General features: G+C 33.0%; 1 protein-coding gene across 2 annotated transcripts in view; it reads right to left on the bottom strand.

Annotated features, from left to right (window-relative positions):
- BRINP3 (BMP/retinoic acid inducible neural specific 3) overlaps positions 1–15,965 on the bottom strand; it is a 376,264-nt gene that overhangs the window by 169,410 nt on the left and 190,889 nt on the right. The window contains exon 3 of one of the 2 annotated variants that reach the window (XM_003785611.3): positions 11,567–11,757. The exons of the other annotated variant lie outside the window; for it this stretch is intronic. Coding sequence (XP_003785659.1) covers positions 11,567–11,757 — 191 coding nt within the window. The remainder of the gene's footprint in view (positions 1–11,566; positions 11,758–15,965) is intronic. 2 annotated transcript variants of the gene reach the window in all.

Here is a 15,965-nt window from a genome sequence, read left to right as displayed (position 1 = left end):
TCCCTAAAATTTAAAAGCACACGTCAGTGTTACTAAGTGCATATCAAGTTTGTAAACATAATTATTTTGAGTGACTGAAGAGCACACATTTTTGAATGTAGGTCAATTTGGGGGAAATATTCTAAAAACAAATGTACAAAGAATCAATAAAAATTCTGCCGTCTTGCAAGAAGGAGGAATAGTATATGGTTTTATGTTATATATGATTATTTGTGAATATACAGGCATTCATTGTACAAGTCTCTCTACTTTGGTATGTTGGAAAATTCATTGAGGAAAAAATAATGTCATGAGCATTTAAAAATTTCATTCAGTATTTGGTCCATGTTTAAAATATATTAATTCATAATAAAATTTTCCTTAAATAGTATATTCATATGCAATATTATGGCTAAAATAAATTTCTAGATGATTCCATTTGGAAAGTGCACCAAGTTCAGCCTTGCTGAATTCACAATATTTCCTACAGATTCCTGTATTAGGAAGAAAACTTAAAGCTTATTTTAAAAAATAGTACCTAACATCTTCTTTAGTTTGGTAATATGTTAATTTCAAAACACTGGTTTAATTAACTAATTGGATGCTAGTTTTGCCTTGTAAAGATGCAAGAAGGCCATTTAAATATGTGAAGACGGTCATTTTCAGTAAATTTCCCTTTGTGTAGTAGTGAATTTTCCCATTACTGGAGGTGTTCAAACATTAATTAAAAAACTATATGTCGTTGAACTGAAGAGATAATTAAACCAGTAGAAGAGATTCTTTCACTGGATTATGAAGTCCTGGAAGACAGAGAAATGTAGAATTAGTTATGATAATTTAGATGTACGTGTATCAACTTTTACTGTCAAACAGATTTGGGTTCTGATGCTTGTTTCAGTTTAGTAACTGCCTGATTTTGAATATGTAAATTAAGACTCACTTTCCTTTTATGGAACGTGAGCATAGTAAGTCTTCCTCAAAGAGCAGCTGTAAGCTGAAACAGATATCTGTACATGGTTTAGGAACTCAAAGTTGTTTACAGGCCATTATTTTCTTTTGCTATTAAACACGGTTGTTTAGAACCGCAGAAAGTAACACATTCCAAACTGAAACATTTCCAGTAATTAGTAATGTTATCTGTTTTGTTTTATTTGTGAATAACTGAAGCTTTCCTGCTTACTTATTTTACAATGTCATTAATCCTGCCCTATTATTTGTATTCATATGCAGAAAACAAAGCTGTCACAAGATAGCCCTTTAAATACTGTCTCTACCTACACTTCACTTTTCCTGTGATGTAGTGCATATCCTTAATTTAATTGGGCTGCAAGTAAGTCATACTTCACCCTTCAAAGGAGGAGTGGCATATGCTTATTTTTAGAAATTGAATTAAAACAGATTCGATTTAAGAATATTTTGCAAATGTTAGATGGTCTCACCACACAACTGCAAGACGACCAATAAGAGCTAGGGATTATGGGTTTAGAATGGTCCTCACTGTAACAAACTGAATGAAAGAACAAATACTGATATATGTTTAAGCAATCAAAAATAAACATAGAAAACTGCTGGTCAAAAATCATCAAAATAAATAAGATCAATTTTCCTTATCTATGAGAGATACAAAAATAGATTTCCTTGATTTTTCCAAGCCTCTGAATTTGCTTGCTGCACATTTACGTGTAGTCTTCCTACATCCACATTGAAGAATAAATACGTATTTCAGACAAGAAAAATAATAAAATAAACTGCTGTTTAACTCAGTGATTTATAACTGATTATTTTTTAATTTAGTTGGGTTGGATTAAAAAATTCTGAAGGCAATATGATACATTAAGGAAAAAGAAACATGGGGTTTAGAGTCAGGTACATAAAGGCAAATCCTGCCGGCTCTCCATCCCTCTGCTTGATGGCTGTGGGATGTTGGTAAAGTCACACACGCTCTTAGCACTCCCATCGCTAAAACAGGAAGAATAGCCTACTCTCCACTCTTGAAAGATTACAAAAATATAATTCCTCTATAGTACCTGGCAGACTATGTATTTTCTGAACGATAATAAATTGATTTCTTCTCCTTTGCTTTTTTATTATGATCTAAGTGTAAATGAGAAGGTTAAAATTTTCATAAGCTTGGGTTTCATAGATACTGCATTTCACCACAGGAACCTGGACTTAGTCAAAGTTGCTTTCCAATGGGTCTTGTAATCAAGATATATGAGATTATTAAAGATAGTGGTGGGTTATTGTTTCCCACAGCCTGTAAAGAGAATCCATTCATAAACTGCTCATGGTTCTTCTCTATTCTGAACTTTAATTTATGTGTGCAGAACTTCTCCTGCGGTGAAGCATGCGAGGCAGCTTAAATCTGCAGTCTGAATTTCTATAATTGCTCCTTTATTAATGCCTTGGTTTACTTTACTAACCCTTACAACAGACTGTACAACTCTTTGTTGTAAGTTGGTTATCCTGTGCTGAATTTCAAGTTTTATAAATCATGGGTTGTTAAATGTCTAACATACTGTGACAAAGCCAGCAATATACATGGAAAATGTGACTATTTGACTATTTTCTTTGTCCAAGAGATGTTTCTTTTTTCGTCTTCTCCATTACACACAAGGACCATGTTTTTGTGATGTTTATGTTCTTTATATTCCTTGAGATTTTTACAGTTAATCTTGAGAAAAAAACATTGCATCTTCAAACTTTTACTGCAAATTTCCCATAAGTATTACATTATCAAAGTTCATCGGATTTCTATGTGAAGGAGAAGCAATGTTCAGATTTGACAACTAAAATGGTATTATTTAATCAACTAAAAACTGTGTTCAAAAGTCATTTGTATTCATTTTTTTTAAACCAGCCATAGCTGGTAAGCATGACAAGGGTTCCAAAGGACATCCACACATTTCGTAAAAACTAAGTGTGATTTTGAAACTGATTCAACATTCTGAGTCTGTTAGAAAGTGAAAAGGATTAATGACTATGAATATAAAAAGATGGGATTATTCCACATGGAAATCAAGCAGCTGTGTCTTAAACAACTAAAATTTTATGGTGGCTTACGGACCTTAAAAGCACATACTGAAGGATGCTTTCATAGAGAATGAGAAACAGAGGACAGTAAGACAAACAAAAACCACCACTTCAACATTGTACAGGATTGGCTCACAGAATTAGGCACATTTGATATGCCCTGGCCCTTACAATTATGTGTTCTCCTGTTCTGATTTTCAAGTCATCTCTGTTGGGTCCATGGGGAATAGACATTAGGGAACTTTGACAACATTTACTTCACATGTGGATTTTCTCAATTTGCATTCTCAAAGCCATAGCTATTGACAACACAGGTAATACCTACCCTCAAGATATTTTTTAAAAATGGGTAAGATAATGATGAAAAGAATCCTAGAATTAAATCAATAATGATAATATGGCAGGTTCTATTATTTTTTGTTACTTACTGTACCATTTTTAATGCAAACAAGCACGCAAGGATTAATGTTCCATTGTAGGAAAGAGCTCTGGGCAGTATGTCTCCTGGGGCTTTATTCTGGTATGGGAAGGAGAATGCTTTGATCCACAGTGAAATACAAGTATGCTCCATGTATGCCATGATCTAGTTCCATTTGGAGAGGTATCACAAGCTACATCTCCTCTCTTGCTTTTTCTATTTGCCAGTAGGAAAGCATGTTTCAAAGGGAGTGTTCTCCTTCAGCTTGAATGAGGAGACAGAAAAACATCACAGGATACTCACAGCCAACATATGGTATTGGTAAGAAATAACCACTATTATAATCCACTGGAGATTGGCATCATTTTTTTAATGCAAAGAGTCTGATTCTCAATTCTTATGGGTTGGCTGTATTCTTATTTTATTTTATTTTTATTTTTATTTTTTTTGAGATGGAGCCTCAAGCTATTCCCCTGGGTAGAGTGCCATGGCAGCACGCTCACAGCAACCTCCAACTCCTGGGCTCAAGAGAGTCTCCTGCCTCAGCCTCCCAATTAGCTGGGACTACAGGTGCCTGCCACAACGTCTGGTCATTTTTTGGTTGCAGCCATCATTGTTGTTTGGCGGGCCCGGGCTGGGGATTCGAACCCGCCACCTTAGGTGTATGTGGCTAGTGCCTTAGCCACTTGAGCCACAGGCGCCGAGCCTTTATTTTATTTTATAATACTGCTCTTGGGTTAGTCTACTGGCCTATAACACATATACTCCCTCCATGAGAAAAAAAAAAAAAATGTGCTTTTGTTCATATGTCTTCTGGTTGTTCAATTTCATTACACTCGAAGATCTTATTGTAAATGCCTGCTTTGCTTGGTGTGGACTTTGCATGTTAAAAAATACTATGTGAGTAGAAATCCTTCTCACCAGAATAAACATCACAAACATGGTTTAAATGAAGTTAGCTTTTGGTTTTACTTTTGGTGTAACATTTTACTTCAGAAATGTTGTCCAATTTTTGGTAATGAGGAGCCACATTATTCTTTGTCCAAGGCTGGTTTTTATTGTCCTCCTGTAATCATATCCAGTTTGCTGGTCAACTTTGTTCTCACTACTTAAAACATCCTACCTGATCTCAATATGTTAAGGGTACACAGCCTGGTGAAATCCACCTACTAATCTACTAAGACAGTGTTGTTGAAAGAAAATAAGACAATATTTAAGAAATAAATAAACATAACAAATTTTAAATGAAAAACTTCTGGCAAGCGAAAGAACCAAATATATTAAGACAGTTAAAAAAAGGCATGGAGGCTTAACACCAATTGGCATCTGGATGGAAAGGAAAGCACGAACTTTATACTACTTTGACAAAAATAAAAATATTCTGAAAAGTGTTCTTAAGTAAAGCAACTGAACTTATGATCATTAACAGTAACCTGTAAGCAAACACATACATTTATTAAACAAAATTGCCCAGATACCATAATCTTTCCAATAATAGCATAATGGCATAAAAAAACAGAACTGGAAATAAATATTTCAAAGGTCAGGTGTTGATGAGTCTATCCTGAGGGAAACACAATTAAGTTACTTCTAATTCTGGAGCTGTTTACAATGTTATAATGCGTATTTCTGAACACTTTTGGTATGAATAATTACAAACTCCTGCTTTATTTATGTACTATTAATTCTCAGAAGTTAGATTTCTGGAACAGTTGAGTGTACTCTCAATTTATATAGATACTTTAAACAGCGCTGTTCAAACTTAATGTGCATATAAATCACCTGGCGAACTTGTTAAAATGTAGATTCTGATTCATTAATCTGGGAGAGAATCTGAGATTCTGCATTTCTAACAGGCTCTGACGGGTTGCTGACGCTGTTGGTCCATGGACCACGCTCGAGTAATGAGGCTCAAAACCACAATAAAATTTATTACCAAGTTAAACGTCTGTCTTATCAGTGACCGGAATGTTCTTTTAAGGAAAGTCTTAGGTCTTTTGCATTGTTATAGGTAACAGTAGATATTTGTCAAAAAAAGCAAGACAGGTTATTTATCTACCTTATCAATGTGCTATATAGAAGAACCAGAAAAAATACACTCACATTTCCAGGATTCACAACTTCATATTTATCTTTTGTCTTGGTTTAAAGGAATACCATTATTAAGATCAACTGGCATATCCGTTTTAATCTTTTTCTTCTTTCAAAATTTTTATTATTGTTTAACTAATGATTTTAAATAATTTTGGCAGATAACTACCTTGCAAACTATTAATAATTAATTAACAATATTGCTTTGACTTCAGATTTTTCATTTCCTTTACTAGTGAAACATGAGAGAGAAAGAGAGAGAAATTGACATATTTGCTCTTAAGAAATACAAGTATAATAGTCCCTTTTCCCCTTCAGTGCCAATTATTTTGATGATTTCCTGGAATAGGAAGATTTGGAACATATTTCTTTTCTTTCCAATTTTTTTTTCTTAAAAGAGATCATCTATTCTAATAGAGGAGGTAATTTATTTTCAAGTGATTATTCAGATTTCTTTAAGAAATAAAATTCATTGATATGGTGGATTCACTTACTTATTATGTTACAGTTAAGGTGAAGTAAAAGAATTTGTACTTAGAAGAGACTAAGTGAAAATGAGAACGACAGTTGTTAATTGACTTTGAAAGAAGGTGGCATACAACATAGGATTAATAACTAACTGTGTATACTTTATACAGAACATAATTCACAGAGAGAAAAGTGAGAATTGACTCTTTCTGAAATTAAATGAGAGCACTGAGAGTCTTCATAGCTACAAAGATACAAGGAAACAGATAAAAAGTCTAACTAATTTTTGTCCATATTGTGTCTTACTGTCTAACTTCTGTTCTTTTTTTTTTTTTTTTGCAGTTTTTTGGGAAGGGCTGGGTTTGAGCCCACCACCTCTGGTATATGGAGCCAGCACCTTTCTATTCTTTTTTTTTAAAGGAGGTACATGGATAATATTTCATAAAACCTTTGAGGTAAATAAACTACTTTGGGAGCTAGTTATTATTATGTATGTGATAGTAGAGGTAGTATACATTATATTTTAATAACTATTCTGGCAAGTTAATACTATTTTAGACATTACTCATGGATTTTTTTTTAATCAGAACAATGAAGAAAATATTTTCTGTACTCAACAAATTTAGATATTAGAAAAATGCTTCAATTTAGCCATATAGTAAACAGAAATATTATCTTAAGAAACACTTCCAACAAATTTCAAAACAGTCTTACAGATGAAAAAAAATTTTTTATAAGTCCACTAAAGAGTTTATTAAAAGCAAAAACTGTAGTCATATGGAAGTTGTTTTATCTTGTTGAGAATAATACTAGTCTTAAAATGTGCTATAAATTAACAAATAATAAGACAGTGTCTATTTGGTCCTCGAAAAACAATAGTCCAATTTAAAAAAAAAAAAGGTCTCTATTAAAATATAGAACTTTTCCTTTACATGGGAAGATACTTTGCTTATAGATCCCTCACGGTTATATAACAGACTCAGTGAGCTCACAGAAAGGCTCAATGTAGGAGTGGGGACAGGCATGAAGAAGCCGGACTCTTGACCTTCCCCTGGACCATGTGCTTGCTAGGAGAGACCACACGCTTTGGCCTCCTCCTCCCTGCCTCAGACTTGAGAGGGGAAGGAGCATTAGAGGAAGGACAGACAGCTTTCCAGGGCTGCTATGACTGGGTGTAAAAGTGTCTGTAACTCTGGAGAGGAGGATCAGGGTGCATTTAAGATCACCGCGAATAATTGTATTAATATTTAAACAAAATTTTAGTGAATATCTTGTTTTTCATTTTTCTTGCTCCCTTTTTTTTTTTTTTAAATTGATCCAGTCCTCAGATGTGACACTTGGAGGACACTATCTCCTCGTAATTAATCCCCAAGGATTTTAAGGTTATCTTTTTCCTCCTATTCATTCGTTTTCTTTCGTATTTCTATATTTGGTACACAAAAACACTTTTACTTCAGTATTTGTCCTATATTGTCTTATAATAAAATATATTACAATACAGTCATGAAATATATTCCGTAGCTAGAAATCAATACATCCCAGGAGTGCAATCTTTTTCAAGATTGATTCTCTAAATTGAAGAGCTTATTTTAGATACTTAAACAGTGATGGAATTTAAACATCATTATCCAAAATAGAAGCAAGCTGAATTACTATATTGATAAATAGTCTGAAAGCTATAAAATAAAATAAATGGGGAGAATGGTATATGTTGTAAAAGGTTTTTTTATACTTTATTTTTCCCTATAGGAAGATAATTCAATCACTGGATTTATCTATCATAAAATATTCCATTAAAAGCTTCCAATATGCTATCAAATGTTTTATGTCGAAGTCAATACCATGATGTACTAGATAACTCCTGGGGAAAAGCCATTTTTCATTTATTTTCTTTTTATCACATTGGTACTGATAGTGAGTATTTTATACCCCACTTGTTTTGAAAAATATTCAAATTTATTTGAAGATTTAGATACTTAAGAAGCATTGAGTTATAAAACAACTTGTTTCAAAGGTTTGCTTCTATCCATGACAACTTCTATGCGTGTATTATAGTTATTCCTTGTTCTTACTTGGTGAGAGGAGGGAGGGAGAATCAATTGATGTTAAATGCCACTAATTTCAATGTTTTTTTCAAAATGAATTAATACAATTTCATGGTCAATTGGGTAAAACCTGTGAAGGTAAAATGTCTTACGTATAACAACAAAAATGTTTTAATGTAATTAATATAACAATAATACAAATGTGGCTTGAAATCATTAATAGTATACAATATAATAGAAGATAGTTTATATTCCTTTTTTTTTTTTGCAGTTTTTGGCTGGAACTGGGTTTGAACCCACCACCTCCGGCATATGAGGCTGGCATCCTACTCCTTTGAGCCACAGGTGCTGCCCAGAAGATATTTTATATTCTTAAGCTACTAAAATAATGTCATGCATTTTAACTGAATTATTAACATCACCTAAGAATAATATCACCTTCACAGATATCAGAAGAAAAACAAACATTTAGAGAAGAAAAATAATTTCTCTAGAAAATACCATGAACATTAAATTCAAGAGTACTCAGAGATTGGGAGATGAGTGATGCTTTAACAAATTCTTGAACAATATTTTTAATAAATTTTAGTAAAACAATTTTGAGAGAGCATATTGCTCTCATGGAATACTTAACCCAAAGAAGATATAACCTCATAACATTTTAAAATACAGTTTATAAAACAAACAAAAAGAAAAAAATCCAAACAACAAAAATCAAATAAAACAAAAAATCTTAGCACTAAAATGTGGCATCCATAGTACCGAAACCATTGAAATAATTAAAACAAAAAGTCACCATAATTTTAGTACTAAGGAAGAAAATACTCATGGGACCCATTTGTATGTTCTGATTTCTTGTCTTCCATTTTTTTCTCTGTATCCTCCTTTTTTTGCCTAGTGAAATATATTTTATGTTCTCAAATTCTGAAATGTACTTCAAATGTTTTGAATCAATGATAATGAATATGTGTTCAAAATCACTGAATTTTTAATAGACATTATACAAATACTTTCACATTCACCTTTCAGATATTGTTGCTTTAATAATAATTGAGGTTACTAAGCCAAATGGACACAGGCAGCACAGGATATTTTCACAATTATTGAAATATTTTATAACTTCTGGCTATCCACGCTACTGCAAATGCATCATGTTTAAATTATGCCTCCAAATACACTGAGGACATCTTTCTACCTTTACACTGAGCTTCTTATGCCCCTGCCTCTGGTCATTATTCTCCCCTTTTCTACTAAATGAAACTACATTTCAGAGAAGTTACTTGATAGTTTTTAAAGTCTCACCACTGGCAAAACCATTCATTGGTGGGAGAGTATTGGGTTTCAGCAGCTGGTTCGTCTGATCTCTTTATCTGCTTATCATACTATTAGTCATGTATGAAAGAAGGTAATGGAGAAATAATCATGTACACTAACAGCCAGTTTTTTCGTTCTGACTGAAACACCTCTCCTTGCACCTTTAATACCTTAAGTTTACATGGCAGACTTAGTTTTCTAAATGTGTTCAGGGTTCTTCTTTTTAAACCTGTCTGTGTTTGCTCATGTCTTGCTTGGATGCCAATTCTCTTCAATTCTGAATCTTTATTTGTGAAACGGATTCATTTTGGTTTTCTGGATTTGCTACTTTCATTTAATATTCTTCCTTCATTATATCTCAATCAATCTGTCTGTATATCATAAGCCTTTATATCTATCTAGTGACCAGGCAACCTCAGTCTGCTAGCAATGCGTAGTTAATGAGAATCTACTATCTACCAAGTTGCTACTATAGTCGTGGGGGGTCAAGTGGTGAAAAGTACAGACTAGGTCCATATTTTCAAGAAGATAATCAGAAAATGATATATGTTAAACAAGTAGATAAATTAATTATTTTCACATCATAACACTAAATACAATGAAGAATGCCTATTAAGATCATTAAATAGTAGAAAGCAATGGATTCACAGAGCTCTTTCTTTCTTTCTTTCTTTCTTTCTTTCTTTCTTTCTTTCTTTCTTTCTTTCTTTCTTTCTTTCTTTCGACAGAGTCTCACTTTGTCACCCTCGGTAGAGTGCTGTAGCATCACAGCTCACAGCAACCTCCAGCTCTAGGGCTTAGGCGATTCTCTTGCTTCAGCCTCCTGAGTAGCTGGGACCACAGGTGCCCACCACAATGCACTATTTTTCAAAGGGTGTTCAGGGAAGACCTCTTGGAAAAAGTATCATATGAAAAAAATGTGAAGGTTACTATGCATGAAAATTAGAGCATGAAGAACAGATAGATGCGAAAAACCCTGAGATAAAAGCAGGCATCAGATCATTGACATGGGCCTGCTAAACCATAGGAATTGTTTAGCTTTTATTTTAAGTAGCCCGTTCTAGGTGTCGATAAATCGAGTGAATATGATATGACTCAAGTTTTAAGAAGAGCTATGTGGATGACAGACCATAGGAGTATTGTAGGAGAAAAAGTGATGGTGACTTGGTCTGGAGACGTTGGAGGGAGGGGAGGAGAGTGTTTGATGGGGGAAATATTCCAGAGTAATAAAATGACGGGGCTGGCTGACAGACTGGAGTGGCAGCAAAAGGAAAGAGAAGTCATCCTCTATGGCCAGAAACAAAGAGCAAGTTGTTTCGCGATGCTGTGTCCCTGGCGTGAATCAGCCTGACTGCTTTGGTAAACTTATTAAGACACTGACAAGGGAGAAGGGACTGGCTGTTTTTAAGGTTTTCCTATCTAACATCATTCAATGTTATTTATTCCAGTAGAGAGTAATACTCATTTTTTAAATAAAATGGTTTGATGTTATTTGAAGTCATACACAAAATTAATACAGTGAACTCTAGAATATTTTTACATTTTGGCCAAGTTTCATATTGGTGCTCATTTCATATTTGCTTATCATTGCTTATTATACCCCAAATATTATTTATGTATATTCAAAATATTAAATCATAAATAACCATAATCAGCCCATATTTAACAATTTAAGCAATAAAATTTTCTTAATTTTTACAAATGTATAAATTGGTTGAGAAAACGATGCAATTAATTTCTTTCATATTATGTATCACAATAGTATTTATGACCTTTTTTCATTCCATATATCAACCATAGTCAGAAATACTAAAAAGTTCTAAAAATGTAATGATAAATCTTTAAAGTTCACTCTAAAATTTTTTTCTGTTCCCTGTTACCATTACCAGAAGTGATCACTCCTTCCAGTGATTGAATATTGGTTATATTTTTAAACAAAATTGTCCATATTATCTTACAGAGCATAAAAACGATTGCTATCTTTACTGTATATTGATTTTAGCTTATTAATAGCTTCTGGGAAGAGACTAAGTAACATTCATCTATGTCATGATTTTGAACACTGTATAAGGCATTTAATAATCACTCCATATATATGTTGAGTGAGTAAATAAATGAATTCACAGCTATTCAAACTGCAGCTATCTGGATTAAGTGACATTTTATACAGTTTTATGCACAAGCACACACAGGTACAAATATTTGCAAAGAAGCATACCTCCCAGAGTAGCAGATAGCAAGAAATGTGTCCCATATTTCTTGATAAGATTTTCTGTGATTTGCTGAAGAGTAGGTCGACGTCCCAAAAGTCTTATGTTGCGGAAGAATTCAGGGGCAAGAGGCAGAGGGGAGCCAAGGAAATTTCTTCTCTCAACTGCAAGGTTATTTACTTTCCAGCGGCCAAACTCCCTGAAAAGCAAATTTATTTTTATTTATCAATGCATAATCTATCTGAATGTTTTCATTTGAAAAGTTCACTTGGTAGGTTAGCTGGGTTCACTATATTACAATGACTCCTGCTTGTAATAATATGTCATGTGCTGTGAGTAGGAGAAGCAATATTTATAATTGACTTAACTGGAAAGAAAATTCTAAAACCAAGTCATGTAGAGAAAAAATAAGGCACTTCAAGTGAACAGCTTCCACTGATGTTTTTTCCAAAGAAAGATATATTCATAATAAAAAATTTCATTATACATAAAATATGAATGTAGAGTTACTAAAGAAAAAAAGATCAAGAAAAACTAAGGTAATATTTTATCATTTTCTAAGGAGAATTGAAATAAGAGAGTGAATTTATCTTCATCACGCTAATGATGCCTCTTTCTATTCACTTGAGAGTAGGAACTTATACAACCTCGGGGGTATTATGAAGCTGCAGAAGAACTTTAAAAACATGACCAAAGAGAAAATGATTTTTGACTTTCTGTTTTTTATAATAATCATGATTGACAGTATATTTTGAAAGCCATATTAGGCTTGATTAACAATTTCTCAAGATTAAAAATGACTATCAATGGATTTGATAGAATTAGAGAAATGTCTGATGGGTATAAAAGATTTGTAAATTTTCAAAAAAAGATTCATCATTTACATTGAGGTAAAATCAACCTAAGAACATTTAGAAAAAAAATATGGTGAACTGGATCACCTGATATCAACTATTCATATTTTTTTTTCCTGAAGCATTGTCTAAGAAAACAATACCTTTTACTAAGCTGAATGTGCGTGAACATGTTACTAACCCAATTATTATTTATCCAATAAGACATCAATTAAAATTTTGATGCACATGTGTCTGCCATATTTGTTTATATCCCATGCCCCAAAGGGGTTATGTGCCAGACACAGTGACTGATAAGGGATTCATCTATGAACAAGCTCCATACCGTTCATCTCCAAATGGAGTTGGCCTTCTAGAGAAAGTTTTAAGAATAAATAAAACATCTTTTTATAGTTGAATAGTATTCCACGGCATACAAAGAAAGATGGAGACTCTACATCTTTTGTGTTTACCTGAATGGATTTGGAGAACATCTGCCTAAGTATCCCCCAAATGGAAAGACAAACGTACAATGTACTCAATACTAACGTGAAATTAGCAAATGAACAACTACATGACCATACAAGAGAAAAACACAGTTAAATTCAGGAAGAAGGAAGAGGGTAGGGGAAAAGAAGGAGAGGGCTTCTTAAGCTCTCCCCTATGGGCACAATGTGAGGGTATACGGCGCATCTCCTGGGTGAAGGGCTCAACTACAACTGGGACTTTACCTAACAAATGCAATGTAACCTAATCATACGTACCCTTATATTAATCTGAAATTTAAAAAGGAATAAATAAAACAAATTTAATTTTAAATTGACATTTAATAAAAATTAAGATTCTGGTAAGCACCAAGAGCTTCACAGATGGTCCTCTGTCATGCTGAAAGAACTATAGGCTATGCAATCCTATTTTTTAATACCACATGGCCAGGAAGGGCCAGTCTGAAGAGGCAAATATGTAAAAAAGAAAAAACATAATTGCTAGGTATAGAGAAGGGAAAAGGTTTATACAGAATAAAGAGGGACAGAGATTAGATTTTTACAATGTTTCCAAAAAAGAGAGTAAGAATATTTTGTTATCTTTTCAAATTTATGTTCCATCAATAATTTTTATATCATTTCTTTTTAAAAGAAATTTACCTGAATCTTATTTCTAACTGAAACACACATCTAGTATATGTAAATAAAAATTAAAATATTGAAACAGAGACGATTAGTAATATATCTAGGTCCCAGTATTTGGTGATATATCTCAGACTATATAATAAGGTAATGTGTCTAAGAAGTTACTTATTAAACCATAATCAAAATAATAATTGTTCCTTGGTTATAAAACTTACAGCCCTATACTCAAACATTTGATATTTTGAATTCCTCAAAATTTTATGATTTTATTAAAGGTGAGTAACATAACTTGAGTCTAAAGTTGTGGCACATCTTTTTTAATGGTTTAAAGTGCAAAATGTGTCAACTCAAGTGTATATAGTCATAGATTAAGATGAATTTAAGTCATAGATTAAGTGAATTAACTGAACTTTAAAAAACCAAGATGATTGATTTATGGTGATATTTTACATCCTGTATAAACCATTTCCAAAATGCTGAATGGTGTCTTAGTACATTACTCAGGGTAAATATATGACATAAAAGTGTATTTGTAATCTTTCTTATCTTTATACAACTAATAAACATCCAAATACAAATCAGTCTCTTAGTACATGACTCAGGGTAAATATATGACATAAGAGTGTATTTGTAATCTTTCTTATCTTTCTACAACTAATAAATATCCAAATACAAATCAATCTCTTCTAACCTGAAATACTTATGACCTTATTTATTTTGTTCCCCAAATTTGACAAACAACAGACCAATCATCTAAAACAAATTTATACCATTTCTTGAAATCAGTTATAACTCTTAAAAACACTGATGACAGAAGCAGCTATTCCGTGGAATTTATTGTTTACTATTTATTATCTATGGTAATTATTTTGTATGTTGCTAGCAATATAGCTCAATATAAGAAGAGCCTAAACAAAAAGGCTCAAAGACTGTATTGAAATAAGATATGAATGAACATATACCAATTCAAATGTTTTAAAATATGTTTCTGTGAAAAAATAGAAGTGTACAGTAACTTAGCACAGCTCCTCTATCCAATTTACCATTATTCTTGCATACAAATGTTTCTAGTGTAACACACTTTGTGTGTGTTTTCTCCAAAGAGAATAAAACAGTGAGCAACTTTCCAGGGAGCTTTCTTCAGCTAGCAGGTGCTTTTGATTCCCTTATTTTATTAAATTAAATTAAGTGTATAGTGTCATGGCACTAAGAAGCATGTGTTTCAACTCCATCCAGGTAAACATAATAGGTGTAAAATCTCCATCTTTTTATGGCTGAATAGTATTCCATGGCCTCCATATACCACACTTTGTTAACTCATTCATTGGTTAATGGAAGTTTCAGTTGCTTTCACTACTTGGCAATTATGCCTTGGGCACAATAAACATTCTGGTGTAAATGTCTTTGTGGTAAAGCACTTGGAATAAAGGAAATAAACTCTGGAGAAATATAATGTGAATAGTAGACAGTGGATATGGATACGAATGTCCAGTATATTACTTTCCTGGGCACAGGACAATATTACATTCACTAGTGACCTCTGAAGTCACTGTGGCCAGGTGGCCTCCTTTGAATAATGCTAGTTAGCCTGAGCCATCAGCCTGGGGTGCTGATCAACAATGAGAATCACAGTCCTTACCCATTCCTCATCCAATTCTATCCTTGAAGCTCAACAGTGCATGAATTAAAAACATATTTTTTCACGTAAAGTAATAAAGATTATGTAATTGTTTGGTTCATTTGCTTGTTTCTAGCACTATAATCAAGGGTGTCATGACTGATGCATTTGACTTCAGGGAAACTTAGGGAATAAGGAGCTGATGGTTGTACATAAATGGCAACATTATGGATACAGGTGTTTTTATTTTTCCTTCCTGAAGATAACATAGCATTTGCTTCAGTTACAACTAGATCCTGTATTCATTAACAAAGCAATAGAGCGCTGAATTGAAAGCAAACTGTGGGGTGTGATTATGTAACAAGAACATTTCAGTTAACGGTGTCCTAGGATTCCATCCAGATGTTTTATGTTCATATTAAATAAGAACCTTTTTGTGACTAACTAAATGCTGCATTATACATGGAGCCTTCACGAAACATAAGGTTCTTCCCATCATAACCTTTGGATATCTTTACATGAAATAAGCACCATCATTAGAGTTTATTAGAACTTAGCACCTTTCGAGGCACCACTATTCTGTAGAACACACAGAACATAATTTTGAAGAAAGAAAAACTTTATTTCGGCTCTCAGGAACTTCTACTAGTTTAATAGAGTTGTATGTTTACCAGTAAAAAATTCTGACTTGCAAAAATCTATCATTATGGTTGTCCACATGTGTTCATTAGTTTAAAATATTTATTACAATTTTATCCCTGCCTATCTCATAAAAAAGGTTGGGAAATAAGAATGACATCATCAAATTTCATTTAAATACTTGTCA

This window comes from Otolemur garnettii, unplaced genomic scaffold (genome assembly GCF_000181295.1).
Source record: "Otolemur garnettii isolate 467f Iridium unplaced genomic scaffold, OtoGar3 scaffold00016, whole genome shotgun sequence".
Lineage (NCBI taxonomy): Eukaryota > Metazoa > Chordata > Mammalia > Primates > Galagidae > Otolemur > Otolemur garnettii.
The sequence above is the reverse complement of the archived record's forward strand: the minus strand, read 5'-3'. Positions and strand labels throughout refer to the sequence as shown.